The following is a 23,668-nucleotide window of genomic DNA, read 5'->3' as shown; positions in this document are numbered from 1 at the left end:
TGCAACTTCACGCTCCAACTCACCTTGAAACAGGGCTTGTCTGGTAGTGCCTCCAAAGCGACAGTGGAGAAACCAATCCACGCCCCAAAGCCTCCTACACTCACCAATGAAAAGAGTGCGGAGGCGGATCTAAAATCTAAATTGTCATGCCTGGTTTCATGTTGGATTTACCATCTGACGTCGTCTGCTCTCCTCTCACTGGTGCAGGTGCTCTGTCTCAGCGAGAGAGGATGCGAAGGAGAGCAGGGGAGGGATAAAGCGAAGGGCGCCGGTGAAAAAGTGTGCAGGGCATGATTTAAAGGATATCAACCGCAGCAGATAGCGCCTTTATCGACCCGGGGACTCAGCAATGAAAGGTTTATTGAAAGGGGCACTTTGAGATATGATGAGGTTTCTTTCTGGTTGGCAATAGTACTATGATTTGGTATGTGGCCACTTTGATAGCAAGTGTATTCAGCACCCGAGGAACGGCAGCTCAAGGTGAGTTGAAGTGCAATATTTTATACTGCTTCCTGCTCAAGTTTTATTGTGATTATGTTTACTAGGCTATATGGCTTTCGGATCATTGCTTGTTTGCCTGTCCACAAATGTCTAACAAAAGTAGGCAAAATTTAGTTTATTCAATTTGGTTTATTCAATAGTGTTTGAATTGCTTGCACCTGTTTCAAAGTGTAATGATAAGACGAGCACAAATTAGGAGGAAAAGTAATACAAATGCATTTTATTATGAAGAATATCCACCCCATGCCCTGTATCTACATTGGAAGAAGGGGGTGGATAATAAGAAATTAAGAGCACTAATCCTGATTTACTACTGTATCTAATAATACGGTTTGGGAATGGATTGTCATGCTGCTATAAACTAATTTGAATAACCTTTAGGTAGCTGCAGAGGCGCGTGCCAAACACCATCCTGATTCTCAGTAATGCTGTTAGCTATATTCCTGACTCGACAATAGCTTTTTGTATGTTTAAAAACGCAACTCAAATTATTAGTGGTTTTGTAAATGGTTCGTTTGTGTTATACCTTAAGCACTTGTCGTAGAGTTTTCTTTTGACACTCTACTTTCTTGATCGCGAAACGCAGGGCTACTTATATGTTTGTGTCCCCAACTATGGTTATACATAGTGTCATGCAATACAGGTGAGGTGATCAACTGATACGTTTTCATCCCAATTTACCCGTCTCATATTATGGATTCAGTTTGCCCCGTACTTCCATCTATGTCCACTGGAGGGAGTTTATTTTAATTTTATAGTATCACTGCTGCAACATATGCATAAGAATGGTCAAACATGCTCAGTTAAGTTGATACACTATCATTGGATATATGCAGTATTTGGATTGATAATCAAGGGGTTAAGTTTACATTGATAGTTAGTCTTTGCTGCTATGTGCAGAATAGTTGCATGTAGCCTACAGTATATACTACAGTGTAGTACAACAATTCTTATTTTTCCACATTTTGTTGTGTTACAGCCTGAATTTAAAATGGTTTAAATATAGATTCATTTTTACGAATGGGGAAAAAAAAGGAAAAGCTGAAATGTCTTGAGTAAATAAGTATTCAACCCCTTTGTTATGGCAAGCCTAAATACGTTCAGGTGTAAGAATTTGCTAAACAAGTCACATAAGTTTCATGGACTCACTCTGTGGGCAATAATATTGTTTTTGAGTGACAACCTCATCTCTGTACCCCACACATACAATTATCTGTAAGGTCCCTCATTTGAGCAGTGAATTTCAAACATGGATTCAACCACAAAGACCAGGGAGGTTTTCCAATGCCTCAGAAAGAAGGGCTCTTATTGGTAGACGGGTAAAAAAAAAGCAGACATTGAATATCCCTTTGAGCATGTTGATGTTATTAATTACACTTTGGATGGTGTATACACCATAGTTACTACAATACACCCTGTTACTACAAAGATACAGGTGTCCTTCCTAACTCATTTGCCAGAGAGGAAGGAAACCGCTCAGAGATTTCACCATGAGGCCAACAGTGACTTTAAAACAGTTAGTGTAATGGCTGTGATAGGAGGTAACTGAGGATGGACCAACAACATTGTAGTTACTCCACAATACTAACCTAATTGACAGAGTGAAAAGAAGGAAGCCTGTACAGAATAACAATATTCCCAAACATGCATCCTGTTTGCAACCAGGCACTAAAGTGATACTGCAAAAATGTGACAAAGTGTAACCGATGTGAAATGGCTAGCTAGTTAGCGGTGGTGCGCACTAATAGCGGTTCAATCGGGTGACGTCACTCACTCTGAAACCTGAAGTAGTTGTTCCCCTTGCTCTGCAAGGTGCCGTGGCTTTTGTGGCGCGATGGGTAACGATGCTTCATGGGTGTCAGTTGTTGATGTGTGCAGAGGGTCTCTGGTGCGAGCACGGGTCGGGGCGAGGGGACGGAAGTAAAACTGTTACATTGATGCTGTTGACCCGGATCACAACCATTTTTAGGGCCTTCCTCTGACAACACCTGGTATAGAGATCCTGGATGGCAGGAAGCTTGGCCCCAGTGATGTACTGGGCTGTACGCACTACCCTCTGTAGTGCCTTGCGGTCGGATTCTTCCATACCAGGCAGTGATACAACCAGTATCTGCTCCTGATGGTGCAGCTGTAGAACATTTTGAGGATCTGCGGACCCATGCCAAATCTTTTCAGTCTCCTAAGTGGGGATAGGCTTTGTTATGCCCTCTTCACGACTGTCTTGGTATGTTTGTACCATGATAGTTTGTTGTTGATGTGCAGACCAAGGAACTTGAAGCTCTCAACCTGCTCCACTACGGCCCTGTCGATGAGAATGGGGGTTGGCTCGGGTCTCCTTTTCCTGTAGTCCACAATCATCTCCTTTGTCTTGATCACATTGAGGGAGAGGTTGTTATCCTGGCACCACACAGCCAGGTCTCTGACCTCCTCCGCATAGGCTTCCTCATCGTTGTCAGTGATTAGACACTGTTGTGTCGTCGGCAAACTTAATGATGGTGTTGGAGTTGAACCTGGCTATGCAGTCATGGGTGAACAGGGAGTACAGGAGGGGACAGAGCACGCACCCCCAGAGGGGCCCCCTTGTGTTGAGGATCAGCGTGGCAGATGTGTTGTTGCCTACCCTTACCACCTGTGGGCGGGCCATCAGGAAGTCCAGGATCCAGTTGCAGAGGGAGGTGTTTAGTCCCTGGGTCCGTAGCTTAGTGGTGAGCTCATCTCATATGTATACACTGTATTTTATACCATCTATTGCATCTTGCCTATGCAGCTCGGTATTCCATTCCTTTACTTAGATTTGTGTGTATTTGGTAGTTGTTGGGGAATTGTTAGATTACTTGTTAGATATTGCTGCACTGTCGGAACTAGAAGCACAAGCATTTCGCTACACTCACACATGGTTAGCAGACACTATTGCATGTGACCAATAATAAAATTTGATTTCATTTGAGCTTTGAGGGCACTATGGTGTTGAAAGCTGAGCTGTAGTCAATGAATAGCATTCACACAGGTGTTCCTTTTGTCCGGGTGGGAAAGGGCAGTGTGGAGTGCAATAGAGATTGCATCATATGTTGATCTGTTGAGGAGGTATTCGAATTGGAGTGGGTCGAGGGTTTCTGGGATAATGGTGTTGATGTGAGCCATGACCATCCTTTCAAAGCACTTCATGGCTACTGAGGTGAGTGCTACGGGTTGATAGTCATTTAGGCTGGTTACCTTAGTGTTCTTGGGAACAGGGACTATGGTGGTCTGCTTGAAACATGTTGGTATTGCAGACTCCGTCAGGAACAGGTTGAAAATGTCAGTGAAGACACTTGCCAGTTGGTCAGCGCATGCTCGGAGAACACGTCCTGGTAATCCATCTGGCCCCGAGGCCTTGTGAATGTTGAACGAGCTGCAACAAACACTCACATTGGAGAGTTTTATCTCAATCTCTTCATTCAAAGACTCAATCATGAACTCTCTTACTGTCAGCTGTGACTGTTTTGCGTGATGTATTGTTGTCTCTACCTTCTTGCCCTTTGTGCTGTTGTCTGTTCCTAATCATGTTTGTACCATGTTTTCTGCTGCTACCATGTTGTTGTCATGTTGTGTTGCTACCATGCTGTGTTGTCATGTGTTGCTGCCAATGCAATGTTGTCTTAGGTCTCTCTGTATGTAGTGTTGGGTTTTGTCCAACATTTTATATATTTTTTTAAATATTTTTTTAATTTTAATCCCAGCCCCTGTCCCTGCAGGAGGCCTTTTGCCTTTTGGTAGGCTGTCATTGTAAATAATAATTTGTTCCTAACTGACTTGCCTAGTTAAATAAAAGGTAAAAACAATTATTTTTTGACCTGTTTAAAGGTCTTACTCACATCGGCTACAGAGAGAGTGATCACACAGTCATCCAGAACAGCTGATGCTCGCATGCATGCTTCAGTGTTGCTTGTGTCAAAGCGAGTTTAGAAGTAATTTAGCTCGTCTGGAAGGCTCATGTCACTGGGCAGCTCGCGACTGTGTTTCCCTTTGTAGTCTGTAATAGTTTGCAAGCCCTGCCACATCCGAAGAGTGTCGGAGCCGGTGTAGTACCATTTGATCTTAGTCCTGTATTGACGCTTTGCCTGTTTCATGGTTCGTCGGAGTGCATAGCGGTATTGCTTATAAGCGCCCCGCTCCTTGAAAGTGGCAGCGCTACCCTTTAGCTCAGTGCAGATGTTGCCTGTATCCCATGGGTTCTGGTTGGTGTATGTACGTACAGTCATTGTGGGGATGATGTCATCGATGCACTTATTGATGAAGCCAGTGACTGTACTCCTGGTGTACTCCTCAATGCCATCGGAAGAATCCCGGAACATATTCCAGTCTGTGCTAGAAAAACAGTCCTGTAGCTTAGCATCTGCTTCATCTGACCACTTTCTTATTGAAAGAGTCACTGGTGCTTCCTGCTTTAGTTTTAGCTTGTAAGCAGGAATCAGGAGGATAGAATTTTGGTCAGATTTGCCAAGTGGGGGGCGAGGGAGAGCTTTGCACGCCTCTGTGTGTGGAGTACAGGTGGTCCACAGTTTTTTTTCTGTCTGGTTGCACATTTAACATGCTGGTGGAAAGACTCAAGACTTCCTTAAGACCTCAAGACTTCCTTAATATTAGATTTCGTGTACCAGTTGTTGTTTACAAATATACACAGACCGCCACCCCTTGTCTTACCGGAGGCAGCTGTTCTAACTTGCCGATGCAGCATAAAACCTGGCAGCTGTATTTTATCCATGTCGTCGTTCAGTCACTACTCTGTGAAACAAGATATTACAAATTAATGTCCTGTTGGTAGGATATTCATGATCGTAGCTCGTCTATTTTGTTATCCAATGATTGTATGTTGGCTAATAGGACTGATGGTAGATGCAGATCACCCACTCGCCGTCAGATCCTTACAAGGCACCCCGACATCCGTCCCCGATATCTCCGTCTCTTTCTCCTGTGAATGACGGGGATGTTGGCCTTGTCGGGTGTTTGTGGTAAATCCTTTGCTTCTGACTCGGTAAAGAAATAATCTTTGTCCAGTACGAGGTGAGTAATCCCTATCCTGATATCCAGAAGCTCTTTTCGGTCATAAGAGATGGTGAAAAGAAACACACACAATAGCACAATTGGTTAATATCCCATAAAACGGCAACCATCTCCTCCGGCACCATTCAATCAATACACTTCAATATGAAGTGTATTGGATTTGCCCCAAACATAACAACACATTACTGAGTACCATTCTCGTTATTTTCAAACATAGTGGAGGCTGCATCATGTTATGGGTATGCTTGTAATCGTTAGGGACTGGGGAGTTTTTCAGGTTAAAAAAGAAACGTAATGGAGCTAAGCACAGGTAAAATCCTAGAGGAAAACCTGGTTTGGCTGTTTAGCAATGATCAACAGCCAATGACAGAGCTTGAAGAATTTAAAAAAGAATAATGTGCAAATAGTGTAGACTCCAGGTGTGCAAAGCTCTTAGTCTTACCCAGATAGACTCACAGCTGTGATTGATGCCAAAGGTGATACTAACATGTATTGACTCAGGGGTGTGAATGCTTATGTAAATGAGATATTTCTGTATTTTATTTTCAATAAATTTGCTAACATTTCGAAAAACATTTTCACTTTGTCAGTATGGGGTATTGTGTGTAAATTTGTGAGAAACAACATGTATTTAACCAATTTAGAGTTCAGGCTGTAACACACCAAAATGTGCAATAAGTCAAGGGGTATGAATAATTGCCAAAGGCACTGTATATTCTCCTCAAAGTATGTAGTCCCATTCAGCCAGGAGGGCAGCAGACTGTTGTTATTGCCAAGGAGATGAGGACAGTACAGTGAGTGACGCTGTGATGCTGGTGTCATATGCCTCTGGGTGACTGAGAACTGACTGTCACCTTGCTCTGCCGCTCATGTGCTCCTCTGCATATGTTCCCCATCTCCGACGTTACGGACGGACATCACAAAGCTCTAGAGTCTATATACACACACCCACAGAGACTGCGCTGTACTCTGTTCTCCTGCCCGAATGCTGCTGTCTCAAGCTGTCAGCTGGCAAGCGCCTCGACTCTGGCCAGCGATAACCCTGGACACGAGCCAGAGTGCTCTCTGTTCTTCTCTCGGCCTCCGTCTAATCTTTTTCTCTACCCATCTTAACTCTCATCTTCTGTTTTTGTCTGCTCCTCTTTCTGTGTGTACATCCTCTTTATACCCTCCATCTCTCCACAACCTTTGGTCTCAGGTCCTTTCTCTGTCTTGCTTGCCACACAAACTCAACACCCCCACCACCATTTAAGTTGGCTCTTAGCAATATAGGATGGCAGAGTGGGGGGCATGGGAGCATGGAGAGCGACGTTAATGGAGGCCTGGAGGGGTGCGCGGCAACCGTCTGCTCCCATCCACACTCCATTTGTTATGTCCCCGCCCAGGGGAATAGTGCGTCTTTAAACATGATATGAGCATATGCCCACTAACAGGAAGGCGCTCTTCCCCCTGTTAAACTGATTATGACTAAGCTGTGCGTTAAATGCCACTCTGGTGCCTGACCGTAATGCACATGGCACGGGTACAGAGTGGGCAGGTTGTGTTGAGGCAAGGGGTGGGTTTTAGCATCATTGCCCCCCCAGGATAGTTCGTCAGGACTGTGTGCGTGTCTGTGTGTGTGTGCATGTATGTGCGTGTGCATGAGTAGGCTATATGTTTTGCGTGTGTGTGTGGACCATGGAGGGAAAATAATGAAAACACCAAGGAAAATATTTAGTTAAAGGCATAGAGATTTCAGTAATACTTTTTCTGCCTCAAAAAATTCTGTGGAATACATATTACAAAAGAGCAGGTTGGCGACTGTTGATGACCACACAAAAACCTGCAGAGTAGTTACTAGCTAACCACAGATAGGAATGCTGAGACAGCCAATTCAAAGCAATCGATTTCATTGTCAAGGTTCCAAGTATTTGTGATGTGTGTGTGTGTGTGTGTGTGTGTGTGTGTGAGAGAGAGCGTGAATTCTTGTATAATTAACTAAAATACATATTAGTCCAGCAGTATAGCTTCTTCCTCATTAGTGTATGATATGGCAGCACAGCTCCTCACTTTGTAATATGTTGGACGGGCTAGGCTATCTTGTCTGGCCCCAATTCCATTTCTAAGCTCTCAGCACTTCAAAGACGTCTTCCTGTCTGCAATGTACTTCCTGCAGAATGCTCTCTCTAGCCCTCCGACTGGTATCATTGCCAGGAGTGTGTGTGTACATGTCAGAGAGCGAGGATCCTTACTGGATATGAGGGTGGAAAATTGGGGAGGAAATGTGGCTCAGAAGTGTCCCTGTTCCCTCAGATAAAGTATTCCTCTAATACTTTCCTTCAACTGCCCTGGTTTTGAGGTCGCACTTAACAGAAGCGCTCAAAGAGTGAGATCTTGACCAGTATTTGAACCTGCATAGGTTCATAGGTTATTCAAACCTTTTATTAGTCATTTTTGCATGTGGTTCTTTATTATGCTATCTAATGGATGTCTTTTCTAGTAGTTAACCAGTACACTGTTAGGAAAAAAAGGTGCAATCTAGAACCTAAAAGGGTTCTTCTGTTGCCCCCATAGGATAACCCTTTTTGGTTCCAGGTTGAACCTTTCCACAGTGTGTTCAACATGGACCCAAAAAGGGTTCTACCTTGAACCAAAAATGGTGCTCCTATGGGGACAGACAAATAACCCTTTTGTATGAGAAAGAAGTCAGTTATGGAGAGACGTGGGTCACTACTTATTAAGATATTCTTGATATTGTTCTTAAATAAAATGCACTAAAGCTTTAGTTTGAATCTTTCCTCTGCTTCATGGTGTGCTCGTCGGCATGGTAATCCTCTCGCCCGGGGCAAATAGCACGCTCCATAAGTCATCAACCTTCATACGTCAATCAGCTGGTATTTGGACTAGGGAGGATTGACTCAGGGGTCCATCTTTCACCGGGGCTCTGCTGCGAGAGAACGCTGGTTAAAGATGCTCCAGATATACATGGATGGGGGCCTTGTGGAACGTCTTCAATTATGCATTCTACTCCACAAAGCTTTAGTTTAGAAGTAAGGTCAGTGTGTTACTATTTCAGTCTTGTCAACACTGAAAAATACCCAGTTCATGTTGGCAACATAGTAAATGGCTGTTTTATTCATGTTGCAGGAGTTGATACCACCACTTTTTACATGTCTGTTTCCTCTCTCCATGTCTGCTTAGATGTCTGGCCATTTTGAGTAGAAAATTACTAATTGATCGATCTAATAGCCAGTGGTGATTGTTAGCATGTAATTCTTGGAGGGGCAAACTCCCCCAATTTGTTTTAGTTGCAGGCCAGCAAAGGCACAACACTAAACAATACATGAATTGCACTGTAACAGTGACAAACAGTGCCCACAAACTGTTAAGGCATACATAAAGCTGTCCCAACAGCAGGCCCAACACCTTACTACTGCTACACCTGACTATCAGTGGAGCCTTGTCAGGCAGCGAAATAGTTAATTCAGCCTCATTTACAGTTCTAGAAAGAGGCCAGAGTTCCCGACTTGGAATTCAGAGTTGGATGACCGTTCAATATGTATTTTCCCAGTCGGAGCTAGTTTTTTTTTTCATAGTTCCCAGTTGTCTTGAAAGTGGCAGAAATCATGCTGGATTTACAGCATGGCCAATGTTGAATGTTTATCCTTTTAAGCTTGGAAAAGAGACCCTTAAACCCAGACTTGGACAACACACCCGCTCCACTGAATAGCAGGCTAGTGATTGCTTTGCAATGCTTGTAGTTAAATCGAATCAAATTTTATCTGTCACATACGCCGAAAACAACAGACCTTACAGTAGACCTTACAGTGAAATGCTTACTTACAAGCCCATAACCAACAATGCTTTAAATAAGTGTTTATTGAAAATAAAAGTAACAAATAATTCAACAGCAGCAGTAAAATAACAAGTTACGGTATATAGGCAACACGTCTGCCACACTGATCCTCAACACTGAGTCCCTCAGGTATGTGTACTTAGTCCCCTCCTGTACTCCCTGTTCAACCACGACTGCGTGGCCAAACACGACATCAACACCATCATTACGTTTGCTGATGACAACAGTGGTAGACCTGATCACTGACAACGATGAGACAGCCTATAGGGAGGAGGTCAGAGAACTGTCAGTGTGGTGCCAGGACAACAACCTCTCCTTCAATGTGAGCAAGACTAAGGAGCTGATCGTGGACTACAGGGAAAAAGGGGGCCAAACAGGCCCCCATTATCATCAATGGGGCGGTAGTGGAGCGGGTCGAGAGTTTCAAGTTCCTTGGTGTCCACTTCATCAACGAACTATCATGGTCCAAACACACCAAGACAGTCGTGAAGAGGGCACGACAAAACATTTTCCCCCTCAGGATACTGAAAAGATTTGGCATTGGTCCCCAGATCCTCAAGTAGTATACAGTTGCACCATTGAGAGCATCCTGACCGGTTGCATCACCGCCTGGTATGGATACTGCTCGGCATCTGACCATAAGGCGCTACAGAGGGTAGTGCGTACGGCCCAGTACATCACTGGTGCCAAGCTTACTGCCATCCAGGACCTATATAATAGGCGGTGTCAGAGGAAAGCCCATAAAATTGTCAGACACTCCAGTCACCCTAGTCATTGACGGTTTTCTCTGCTACCGCACGGCAAGCAGTACCGGAGCGCCAAGTCTAGGACCAAAAGGCTCCTTAACATCTTCTACCCCCAAGCCATAAGACTGCTGACCCACCCCCTCCATTTGTTTTGTATACTCGCTGTTTATTATCTATGCATAGTCACTTCACCCCTACCTACATGTACAAATGACCTAAACTAACCTGTGCCCCTGCACGCTGACTCGGTACCGGTACCCCCTGTGTATAGCCTTTTTATTGTTACTTTTATACATTTTTTTTCTTTTCTTTGGTAATTTTTTTCTTAACTCTTCTTGAACTGCACTGTTGGTTAAGAGCTTGTAAGCATTTCACAGTAAGGTCTACACTTGTTGTATTCAACGCATGTGACAAAGTTTGATTTGATATACAGGGGGCACTGGTACATTGTGGCACTATGGTGCTGAACGCTGAGCTGTTGTCAATGAATAGCATTCTCACATAGGTGTTCATTTTGTCCAGGTGGGAAAGGGCAGTGTGGAGTGCAATACAGATTACATCATCTGTGGATCTGTTGGGGCGGTATGTAAATTGGAGTGTGTCGAGGGTTTCTGCAATAATGGTGTTGATGTGAGTCATGACCAGCCTTTCAAAGCACTTCATGGCTACAGACATGAGCCCATTTAAAACTATATAAATAGAAAAAATATATAGAAAAATAAACTCAAATTTCAAAAAGAACTAACAAAAGACAAAATGGAAACAAATTGTAGTATATAAATAGAAATAAAAGAGAATCAAATTATTACAATATTAGCCTATTGCTCACCAAAAACACAAATAAAACTAAATTGCACAAATCCTATATCGCACAAATAAACAAATAGAATAACACACTTCTAAAGAAGAGAACCTGATTATTACACTATTGCACTTCAAACAAGAAACACAAACTAAATTGCACAACTTATTGCATTACTAATTGTAATTGTAAGAAGTCACAGAACTATTTGATTCCCCTGCTCCCCCTACCTCGGGCTTCCAGTTGTGGAGACCTGAGGTCAACCTACCCACGCCCCCCTCCCCATCTTGTCCTTCTGAGTGAGATGCCTGTCCAGCTCACAAACTAGAATCAGGGCGCCCACTCCGACAAGTTTAACTGACCCACAGTCCCACACGGTGACATATCATTGACGTGATGTGCAAATGAGCGATAGAAAACTGATTGTGCAAATGTCACCATTCCGAATCGTTTGTTTTATACTGTAAAAAAAATGTTAGTGCGGGTGTCTCGTGCCACCCCCGGCAAGATGCCGCCCAGGGCGGCTGCCCATGTCGCCTATGCCTAAAACCGTCACTGCTCGGAGTACACATCCTGGTAATCCGTCTGGCCCTGCGGCTTTGTGAATGTTGACCTGTTTAAATGTCTTACTCACATAGGCTACGGAAAGCGTGATCACACAGTTGTCCGGAAAAGCTGGTGCTCTCATGCATGTTTCAGTGTTACTTGTCTCGAAGCGAGCATAGAAGTAGTTTAGCTCATCTGGTAGGTTCGTGTCACTGGGCAGCTCATGGTTGTGCTTCCCTTTAGTCTGTAATAATTTGCAAGCCCTGCCACATCCGACAAGCGTCGGAGCCGGTGTAGTGCGATTCGATCTTAGTCCTGTGTTGATGCTTTGCTTGTTTGATGGTTCGTCGGATGGCATAGCAGGATTTCTTATAAGCTTTCGGGTTAGAGTTCCGCTCCTTGAAAGAGGCAACTCTACCCTTTAGCTCAGTGCAGATGTTGCCTGTAATCCATGGCTTCTGTTTGGGGTATGTACGTACGGTCACTGTGGGGACGACGTCACAGATGCACTTATTGATGAAGCCAGTGACTGATGTGGTGTACTCCTCAATGCCACCGGAAGAATCCTGAAACATATTCCAATCTGCTAGCAAAACAGTCCTGTAGCTTAGCATCTGCTTTATTTGACCACTTTCTTATTGACCGAGTTACTGGTGTTTCCTGATTTAGTTTTTGCTTGTAAGCAGGAATAAGGAGGATAGAATTATGGTCAGATTTGCCAAATGAAGGGCGAGAGCTTTGTACGCGTCTCTGTGTGTGGAGACGCGTACAAAGGTCTAGAGTTTAAAAAAACTTCTGATTGCACATTTAACATGCTGATAGAAATGAGGTAAAACTGATTTAAGTTTCCCTGCATTAAAGTCCCTGACCACTAGGACCGCCGCCTCTGGATGAGAGTTTTCCTGTTTGCTTATGGCCGTATACAGCTCATTGAGTGCGGTCTTAGTGCTAGCATCAGTCTGCGGTGGTATATAGACGGCTACGGAAAATATAGATGTAAACTCTCTTGGTAAATAGTGTGGTCTACAGCTTATCATGAGAAACTCTACCGCAGGCAAATATGCATAGGCCGCCGCCCCTTGTCTTACCAGAGGCCGTTGTTCTTTCCTGCGGAAAAAGCTTAAATCCCGCCAGCTGTATGTTAATCATGTCATCATTCAGCTACGCCTCGAAACATAAGATATTACAGTTTTTAATGTCCTGTTGGTAGAATATACGTGCTTGGTAGTTAGTCTATTTTATTATCGATTGATTGTATGTTGGCTAATAGGCCCGATTGTAAAGGATTATCCTCTCGGTGACCGATCCTAACAAGGCACCCGGACCGTTGTCCATGATACCTCCGACTTTTCCTCCTGCGAATGACGGGGATGAGGGCCTTGTCGGGTGTCTAGACTAAATCCTTCCCATCTGACTCGTTGAAGAAGAATTCCTTCAGTACGGGGTGTGTAATCACTGTTCTGATATCAAGTAGCTCTTTTCGGTCATAAGACACGGTGGCAGAAACATTATGTACAAAATAAGTTACAAATAACGCAAGAAAACATGCACAATTGGTTACGGGATAGTAAAACAGCGACCATCTTCTTCGGCGCCACTGATTCCTTCCAAACCACTCATTGTTGAATTTGCGATTTCCAACTTATTGTGTAATGTCCAATGGGCGATGAGCTCCGATACGTTATTATCTATAATTTCTCTTCATATGAAGGGTTGAAAAGGATTTGCCAGTAGAGTGTTTACTTGATTCATGATGATGAATGTTAGCTAAGATTTTTTAATTATGATGTTGACATGATCAGTCCAATCAAAAATACGGTAGATATAACGTGATTTTACGTAATTTTATCTGTGGCCAATGACATTGAGCACTTCTAATTGAACTCTGTGGCAGCACCCAAGGGGGTTGAATTTTCGAACTCTCCCCGTACATTTTGCAGTGACGTAGTTTTTCCATGAGTGACAACTTAAGAACATTACCAACCCTTACATACTGTCCAAACCGGAAGTGCGCACGTTCATTTTGTTCACCCACACCAGAAGCAAATCAGGACACGCAGGTTGAAATATCAAAACAAATTCTGAACCAAATATTAATTTGGGGACAGGTCAAAAGGTATTAAACATGTCTGACCATTTAAATAGCTAGCTTGCTGTTGCTAGCTAATTTGTCCTGGTATATAAACATTGGGTTGTTATTTTCCCTGAAATGCATAAGGTCCTCAACTCGGACAATTAATCCACAGGTAAACCGAATACATTGCTCATCATCTCTCCTTTTTCCTTGACTTCTTTTTTGGACTTTATATGGCAGTTGGCAATGAACTTTACAGCATAACTACAATCTACCGGAGTGTGGACCTAAGTTCATCTTTCAAATCACCCACGTGGGTACAGTATATGCTCCTTAAAACTAATGAGGAGATGGGAGAGGCCGGACTTGCTGAGCGTCACTAATAGAACCAATTTCTATTTTAGTGCCTGGCCACCCAGACGTTCGCTGACGCCCATGAGCAGTGTGGGTGCAATGATCGAATAACATGTATGTGTACATTTATTTTGCAACGTGAGTGGTGTGGTCAGCATGTTGCACTCTGTATTTTCCACTGTCTGCCCTACCACCACAGAAAGCACTGAGCTAGGCTGAAACACCTGCATTTTGGAGCTGTCTTACTCAAGAAAGCAAATAATAGACCATATTTGTATGTGGCTTTATTAACTAAATTAGCCCTTTTGTTCCACTCCCCACACATGTGGTGACCTCACCTGGCTTAAATGGTGCCTTTTGAGACAAAACCTCTCATCATTACTCAATGCCTAGGTTTACCTCCACTGCATTCACATCCTGCCATACCCTTGTCTGTACATTATGCCTTGAATCTATTCTTCCGCGCCCAGAAATCTGCTCCTTTACTCTCTGTTCCGAATACACGAGATGACCAGTTCTTATAGCCTTTAGCCATACCCTTATCCTACTCCTCATCTGTTCCTCTGGTGATGTAAAAGCCTTGGTTTCATGCATTGTCAACATTTAGAAGCCTCCTCCCTAAGTTTGTTTTATTCACTGCTTTAGCACAATCCGCCAACCCGGATGTCGTAGCCGTGTCTGAATCGTGGCTTTGGAAGGCCACCAAAAATCCTGAAATTTCCATCCCTAACTATAACATTTTCCGACAAGATAGAACTGCCAAAGGGGGCGGAGTTGCAATCTACTGCAGAGAGAGCCTGCAGAGTTCTGTCATACTTTACAGGTCTGTGCCCAAACAAGTCGAGCTTCTACTTTTAAAAATCCACCTTTCCAGAAACAAGTCTCTCACCGTTGCCGCTTGTTATAGACCCCCTTCGGCCCTCAGCTGTGCCCTGGACGCCGCCCATCTATCTTCAGAGTTCGTACTGTTAGGTGACCTAAACTGGGACATGCTTAACACCACGGCCGTCATACAATCTAAGCTAGATGCCCTCATTATCCTGTTGAAAAACAAATGATAGTCCCACGAAGCGCAAACCAGATGCGATGGCTTATCACTGCAGAATGCTGTGATAGCCATGCTGGTTGCTGGTTACAGACAGCGTCACCATCACAGCACCATCACACCTCCTTTTTCATGCTTCACGGTCGTAACTACACATGTGGAGAGCATCCGTTCACCTACTCTGCGTTTCACAAAGACACGGCAGTTGGAACTAAAAATCGCAAATTTGGACTCATCAGACCAAAGGACAGATTTCCAACGGCCTAATGTACATTGCTTGTGGTTCTTGGCTCAAGCAAGTCTCTTCTTCTTATTGGTGTCCTTTAGTAGTGATTTCTTTGCAGCAGTTCGACCATGAAGGCCTGATTCACTCAGTCTCCTCTGAACATTTGATGTTGATGTGTCTGTTACTTAAGCTCTGTGAAGCATTTATTTGGGCTGCAATTTCTGAGGCTGGTAACTCTAATGAACTTATCCTCTGCAGCAGAGGTAACTCTGGGTCTTCCTTTCCTGTGGCGGTCCTCATGAGAGACAGTTTCATCATAGAAATTGATGCTTTTTGCGACTGCACTTGAAGAAACTTTCCGTTATTGAAATGTTCTGCATTGACTGACCTTCATGTCTTAAAGTAATGATGGACTGTCGTATCTCTTTGCTTATTTGAGCTATTCTTGCCATAATATGGAATTAGCCCTATTTGGTAAAAGACCATCTTCTGTATACCACCCCTTGCTTGTCAGAACACAACTTATTTGCTCAAACGCATTAAGGAAAGAAATTCCACAAATGAACTTTTAACAAGGCACACCTGTTAATTGAAATGCATTCCAGGTAACTACCTCATGAAGCTGGTTGAGAGAATGCCAAGTGTGCAAAGCTGTCATCAAGGCAATGGGCAGCTACTTTGAAGAATCTCAAATATAAAATATATTTTGATTTAACACTTTTATATAGTACCAGTCAAAAGTTTGGACACCTACTCATCCAAGGGACTTTCTTTAGTTTTACTGTTTTATACATCGTATAAAATAGTGAAGACATCAAAACTATGAAATAACACACATGGAATCATGTAGTAACCAAAAAAGTGTTAAACAAGTCAAAATATATTTGAGATTCTTCAAAGTAGCCACCCTTTGCATTTGCCCACTGAAGTCAGTTACGATGCCGAACCTTAAGACAACGAGCACACAGATGAGCTTCCTTGAAGGTTTCTGACAGTTTGTGCAGAAATTCTTCAGTTGTACAAACCCACAGTTGGTGGACATTCCTGTAGTATGCATGCCAATTGCACACTCCCTCAAAACTTGAGACATCAGTGGCATATTGGTGTGACAAAACGGCACCTTTTAGAGTGGCCTTTTATTGTCCCCAGCACAAGGTGCACATGTGTAATGGTCATACTATTTAATCAGCTTCTTGATATGCCAAACCTGTCAGGTGGATGCATTATCTTGGCAAAGGAGAAATGCTTACTAACAGGGATGTAAACAAACTTCTGCACAAAATTTGAGAGAAATACATTTTTGTGCTTATGAAACATTTCTGGGATCCTTTATTTAATCTTGTGAAACATGGGCCTGACACTTTACATGTTCCAATTATATTTTTGTTTAGTATAGTTACCACCACAACCGAAGCCAGGAGTAAACGAAGCACACAGGCCAATTAGGTAGAGAACAGTAGCGTGAAATTCCAAACACGGCCCTTCAAATCACGGGCATGGAGGATAAGATGTCTTAATCTCCTTATTCAGCGTGTGGACAGCTGCCGCAGAGTTGGCCCAAGCTGCCAAATAACCCCAGGCTAGGGGTACTGGTGGTGCCTGGCTGCACATACAGTGCCGTGAAAAGGTGTTTGCCTTCTTTCTGGTTCTCTATTTTTGCATGTTATTTTACATTGAATGTTATCAGATCTACAACCAAAACCTAATATTAGTTAATTAGTTGATTAGTTCATTCCTCCACAGTGATGTTAGAGACTGATCAACAACTACAAGGTGGCGCAAACAGTTATTGAGTGTTACAAACCTTTGTTTATAAAAAAAAAAATCTAAATTGTTGTAATCAGGTTCCCTTCATCTAATATTAGTTTTTGGTTGAAGATCTGATAACATTCAGTGTCAAAAATATGCACATGAGGAGAAAATCAGTAAGGGGGCAAATACTTTTTTCAAGCACTGTACATACTCCCAAAAACAGGTAGTGTGTGGAAATGCATGTACAGTATGATGGCGAGTAATACATGGTTCTGGATAGAGGCGAGGCCACTGCCAAAGAGGTGTAGATTACAGGCAGTCATTGGGCTGCCATGCTTGGGGCCCTGTATTTCTATCTGTGGCGCATATGCCAGCCTCCACAAAAATGCAGATGGAGGCTTAAAGTTGAGGCTTTCCATCGCCGTGGATGCATATGAACCCTCACACATATGCTCTAAAACACACACTTCACGAAGGCGTATGCAATACAAACTAATCTACAACAGTCACTCCTCCACACACAAACCCATGTACCCACTTCCGCATATACCAACACGCATGCACACATTTTTGTATGCACACGTCATAAAAACATATGCACACACCAACAGAAACACATTGGGACAAGTGCACACACAGTCAACACATTCTTGCAATCACTGGACTGTGTCCTCCTTTATTATTCATCATATACGGCAGATCGTAGACAAAGAACTTGGCTGAGGGACAGACGGACAGAATATAGAGAACTAGGCTTATCAGTTACTGGCCAGACATTTCAGCTATATTACATTCAGCTCCATTACCTAGACTATTTGCTTGTATTGAATACTTTAGTCTTAATCCGCAGAAGTGGTTTTGACACTAAATGGGTCTAATTCATCCCAGCTGTTCCTGCCAGGTACCATTAATCATTTCCACCTATCTTTGTGAGTGGGTTATAGCACTGATCAGAGGCATATTCTAATTAATTTAACATATTGGAATGAATCTAACATTAAAGAGATATTTTGGAAAATCTACTTCCCCAGTCAGATGAACTTGTGGATCCCATTGTTATGTATCTGTGTCCAGTATGAAGGAAGTTAGAGGTAGTTTTGTGAGACAATGCTAACGGGCGTTAGCCAATGGCTGGAAGTCAACCGATACCATAGACATCTAGTCATTATGCTAGCACTAGATATCAACTACCTTCAAACTGCACGTAGACACAAAACTTGTATCCACGATTTCATCTGACTCTGGGGAAGTAGATAAAGGGCATTGCCAAAATTTCTAAATATCCTTTTAACAGGCCTATAAACTAATTTATGCTATAAAACACATTGCAGTACAGTGATGAAACTGCTGGAGAACATCTCAACATTTTAACCCATGCACTTCTCTGACACTCAGTTTCTGGTACTGTGTAGGCAAATGCTATTCACTTGGGTCTATGGCACCAACAGAGACGATGAATCAATGATCACCTTTGTGAAATCGACAAGTCAGTCAGAGGAGCGGTACCTTACCAACCTGAGGGCCTGGGGAGTAATCTCATGGTTCAAATGAGTTCAAACAAATCACTACAGCATAGGCAGGATGGCCAACCACCAGCGGTCATGGCGTTTAACCGCATCAAGCTTGTGTCCATCAAGACAGGGCAGTTCAGGAGTGGGGGAGCCATCCTCACGCCATCGACAGCCAAGCTGTGAACTGAAAAGCTAGGAAAGATGTTTAGTTCAAACAGCGTGTGGGACTTCTCACCATTAAAAGCTTCTGCCACAACAATTGATATTCTGGACAATCTGCCTGATCTGTATTCTCACTTTGCAGCCTTTGACCCAAGTGATTACAAGCTTGGACAGCTCGAAGCTGACTGAGCTGTGACAAGAGGACATGCTTCGCAAACATATGAGGGCACAATTGTGCCTCTAAACAACACCCTTACAGTCGACTGCGTGTCAGGTAATAGGCCGGAAGCAACCGTGGCTCAGAGTGCGATCCCTCCGCAGGTATCTGTGGGCCATGCAACAGGCCGGTTGATGCGTATTAGGACAAGTATAACGTGAACACGCCGATCAATGGCTACAAACTATCAGCTCCTGTCTCCATCCTTTAGGAGATCAGAGTGTCTGCAGCTGTGGCAAGCAGACATGTTGTTTGTACACAGGCCAAGAGACTACTCGCACACTACCGCGTCTCCCTCCACACTCAAAAACGCCAGCAAAGGGCTGGGCGATATGGCCAAATTATCATATCACAATATTTTTCACATTTTGGACGGTAGACTGTATTTAACGGAATAAAAGTTCTAAATATGCTTTATGAGTAGTTCATGACCCTAAGGTGGAAACGCACATTTTAATTGATTTTAAATGGGGCTTTCACCATTCTGAATGTTTTATACTGTTCAATCCAACTTAATTTTCAGCATTTTCATAAATTTCTGCGTTTCCACAATGTGCCTCATAGAGCTACATTACATGGGCGAAAGATCTAGGCCTAGGTGTCACGCCCTGGTCTAAGTATTTTGTGTTTTTCTTCATGTATTGGGTCAGGCCAGGGTGTGGCATGGGGTTTTTGTATTGTGGTGTGTTTTGTCTAGGGGTTTTGGTGTGTATGTATTGGGATTGTAGCTGTGTATGTATTGGGATTGTAGCTAGTGGGGTTATCCAGCAAAGTCTATGGCTGTCTGGAGTGGTTCTCAATCAGAAGCAGGTGTTTATCGTTGTCTCTGATTGGGAACCATATTTAGGCAGCCATATTCTTTGAGTTTGTCGTGGGTGATTGTCCTTAGTGTCCTTGTTCCCGGCTATGTGTTAGGTTACACAAGTATAGGCTGTTTCGGTATATACACAAGTATAGGCTGTTTTTGTAGTGTTTGTTATTGATTTGTGTTTTACGTTCGTTATTAAACATGGATCGCAATCTACACGCTGCATTTTGGTCCGACTCTCCTTCACACCTAGAAAACCGTAACACTAGGTAATTGGTGAACTGTTGGAATCATGGAAATAAAATGATTCATATAATTTTATAGTTAGAATATAGTGGGCATTATTATTTATTTTTTAATCCGTTATTTTACCAGGTAAGTTGACTGAGAACACATTCTCAGGCATCACCTGGAATATATTGAGTACGTTTAGGTGCACAGGAATAATTCAACATTAAACTGATTATGGCAGTAGGCAGATTATGCAATAGTCATTTAAACACCTTACTCTGCTTATCTTAATCGGCGTCAGGTCAAAATCGAACTAAGCATACGCTGATTAAAACACCTGTTTTTTCTGAGAAGTCTTTAGAATTATTGGGACATGTAAGCACCTTAAAACGGCGTTCCAGCGGTGTATTTGATTTGCACATGTACTAGCACCAGCCGACTAGCACCAGCCGAGGGGGTCTCCCTCTTTTCAGCACGAGAAGTGAGTTTCGGAACAACTGAATGTATGCATCTTCAAAGTAGTTTTCACATGCAAACTTTATATGTCCGAAGTAAGAATCAGATATATGCTTACTAAAAATAACGTGGTCGCTGTGGAAGAATGTTTATTTTGATTGGAGATTTTCAGCATTTATCAGAGAGCCATCAGTAGCCTGATTTCAGATGTGTCCATGTAAAAAGGATTATTAGGGAAATTGTTCTTGCAAAGCATGTAAATGTTTTAATCATTTTACATTAATCTGACAGAGCTGTTGCCAGAGATTTTAATGTTCATTTCTCTACCATAAGATGCCTCCAACGTCATTTTAGAGAATTTGGCAGTACGTCCAACCGGCCTCACTATCGCAGACCATGTGTAACTACGCCAGCCCAGTACCTTCACATCTGCTATCAGAATTAGTTTTTCCTCACAAAAGGGCTGTATTACAGACAGAAATACAGTTTCATCAGCTGTGAGGCCACTCGGGACAGCTGATGAAACTGTATTTCTGTCTGTAATACAGCCCTTTTGTGAGGAAAAACTCATTCTGATTACCTGGGCCTGGCTCCCAAGTCTATGCCCTCCCAGGCCCACCCATGACTGCGCCCCTTCCCAGTCATGTGAAAGTCTATATACGTCTATATACGATGTGAGCAAATGAGGTGAGAAGGGTGGTAAAGGCAAAAAAAAGGCCATGGTGGCAAAGTAAATATAATCTAGCAAGTAAAACACTGGAATGGTAGATTTGCAGTGGAAGAATGTGCAAAGTAGAAATAGAAATAATGGGACCGAATGAATTTATTTCAGTTGACTGATTTCCTTTTATATGAACTGTAATTTTTGGGAGAACAAAACTTCCAAGGCAATCCTATTTCAGAAACAACTTGCAATGTGCTGTCTGTGCACAAACTCGTGCCAATATGATGCTGTTGGAGGGAGCTGTGTTGCACATTACAATGTTAGATTTACAGTAGGACCTGTCTCTCCTCAAACAAAAAGAAGGAAATCAGGGGCTAGAGGGCTTTGGTGTTCTGCCACTGATGACCTGTTCAATTTAAATTTCACCTGAGAACTGACTATTGATCAGTCCCTCCAGGATTTAGCAATTGCCATTTTTTTTAAATTAAGTCGTTTTAACTATTTTATTTAACTAAATCAACAGTTCCCGCATATTATGCGATGGCTTGAAAATGTGTCCTATCACTGCATTAGCCCCACATAAAACAGTCAAATCATCATAATATAACTGTCCGATCAATACAAAAATATAGCTCTCAATTTTAACCAATCACCACACTTTTACAGAATAAAATGGTTCAATCAAGAACATGTCAAGAAATGTTTCCCCAGTCAGCACATTTGTGAAAGTCATCGCAAATTACCATGGACATATCTGAATTGCTTCAGACAATTCAAGCGTTTTGGGCCGCAACCATCACAACAAAATGCTACGGAATCCTGGAAGGAATGAAACTGATGTCGGATAACTACGGTATCTGATGGACCAGTCAGTAACGTCCCACAGAACACTGGTCCTGGGTGGCGCAACAGTCAAATGTACTGCACCGCAGTGCTGAAGCCCACAACCGGCCGTGACCGGCAGCCCCATAGGACGGTACACAATTGGCCCAGTGCCGTCCGGGGTAGGGGAGGGTTTGGCCAGTGGAGCTTTCATTGGCTCATCGTCCTTTAACAACTACTTGTGGCAGGGCCGGGCGCCTGCAAGCTGACTCCGGTTGTCAGTCGAATAGTGTTTCCTTTGACACATTGGTGCAGCTGACATCCGGGTTAAGCGAGCAGTGTGATAAGAAATATGCAGCTAGGCAGGTCATGTTTTGGAGCACGCATGACTCGACCTTTGCCTTTCCCGAGCCCATTGAGGAGTTGCAGAGATGAGCCAAGCGACGAATTTCGGGGAGAAAAATAGTGTAAACATTTTTTGGTGGCCATACCACCCTGAACATGCCTGGTTAGTACTGGGACGGGAGACTGCCTGGGAATACCAGGTGCCGTGAGCTAAAAATGATAGGACACTTACTGGTCCATGTACAGGAGTGTTTAGAAACACTGTCATAATTATATAAAGTACAATATTTTGTATTTATTTTCCAGTTTTATTGATAGGGATAGCCTAGACAGAAATTAACTGGGAGAAAGAGGGAACATAGTGTAAAGACCAAAGGGCGGGGATCATATAAGCCTCAATCAACCTCAGGCATGACGCTGTCATGATTTTAGACGTTTGTCATTCAACACTCCACATTGTGACTCCAGACTGTGAATCTCCTCAATGCTGAACTTTGTCAGTAGGAAGCAGACAGTTTGTTCCCCGATACACGGTGTCCTCCTTTAAAAGGTTGACAGAAGCTGGAGGTTTCTGTCTCAAGAACATTTTTTGCTCAGAGGAAGCACTTTGCCCGGGTTGTCAGTGTTCTTGTTCCCATCAGAGCCCTGGCCAGACACAAGGAGAGAACACTGCAACACTGCTTGCTCTGTCATCACTCTGTGAGCCCAGCCACTGTCAGTCACTCACACAAAGGCAGGCAGGCAAAGCTGTTAGAAGGGCCTATGAACTGCCTTGCACTCACTCACACACACTCTGATAAATGCTTGAATCCATTTGTTAGGCAGAGCAATGCACAGTCTTTGGAGTGTGTGTGTAAGTGTGTGTGTGTGAGCCCTCAGTGTATCTGCATGTTTGCACTGTAAAGTGTCTGTGCTAGTGTGTAGCTTGCACAGTGCATTTTGGTACTGTCTTCCCATACGCAGAGCGTGTGCTTGCACAGAGTGCTGTGCCTCCCCCTCTGCATCTAACCCCCTTCTGGCGGGCCCACTTCCTCCCCCGTCTCATCTTACAGCCGGCCACTGATGCAGTGCAGTCAGCTTCCTCCGCGCCGGCTCCTCCAGCCCCATTAAACATTCATGGGACCCAGGCCATGAGATACTGTGGCCCATCCCAGCTGCACCGCACTCAGCCCGAGAAATTAGCTCCCCTCTCTCCCATCAGCAAAGTACCGGAACCAATCCACCCGTAGACACAGTCTGGGATTGAAGAGACGGTTCTGTGTTCCAGAAAGAGTCACAATTTGACGGGCCATCGTAGAATTTGGCCCACAGGTGGTTTTATTTAGCCCACTAAGTTTTCTGAGCCAGAAAATCAGCTTCAATTGATTTACATTTTGGAAATGTTTTCCCACGCATAATAGAGAGACACGTGATCGTATACAAATATAAGCAAGGTTTGAAATAGTTTTAGTCAATAATTATATCTATTTGTAATTATGTTCCGGCCCCCCGATCATCTGCTCAAGAAAAAAACAACTCGCGGCTGAAT

General features: G+C 43.3%; 1 protein-coding gene across 1 annotated transcript in view; it reads left to right on the top strand.

Moving 5' to 3' along the window:
* The first annotated feature begins 215 nt into the window (after positions 1-215).
* The window catches only part of LOC112257986 (protein turtle homolog B-like), a 177,934-nt gene continuing 154,481 nt past the window's right edge, over positions 216-23,668 (top strand). The window contains exon 1 of the mRNA XM_024432005.2: positions 216-480. Coding sequence (XP_024287773.1) covers positions 417-480 — 64 coding nt within the window. The 5' untranslated portion in view covers positions 216-416. The remainder of the gene's footprint in view (positions 481-23,668) is intronic.

Source organism: Oncorhynchus tshawytscha, linkage group LG09 (assembly GCF_018296145.1).
Source record: "Oncorhynchus tshawytscha isolate Ot180627B linkage group LG09, Otsh_v2.0, whole genome shotgun sequence".
Taxonomy (NCBI): domain Eukaryota; kingdom Metazoa; phylum Chordata; class Actinopteri; order Salmoniformes; family Salmonidae; genus Oncorhynchus; species Oncorhynchus tshawytscha.
Note: the sequence above shows the minus strand (reverse complement) of the source record. Positions and strands in the feature narration are given on the sequence as shown.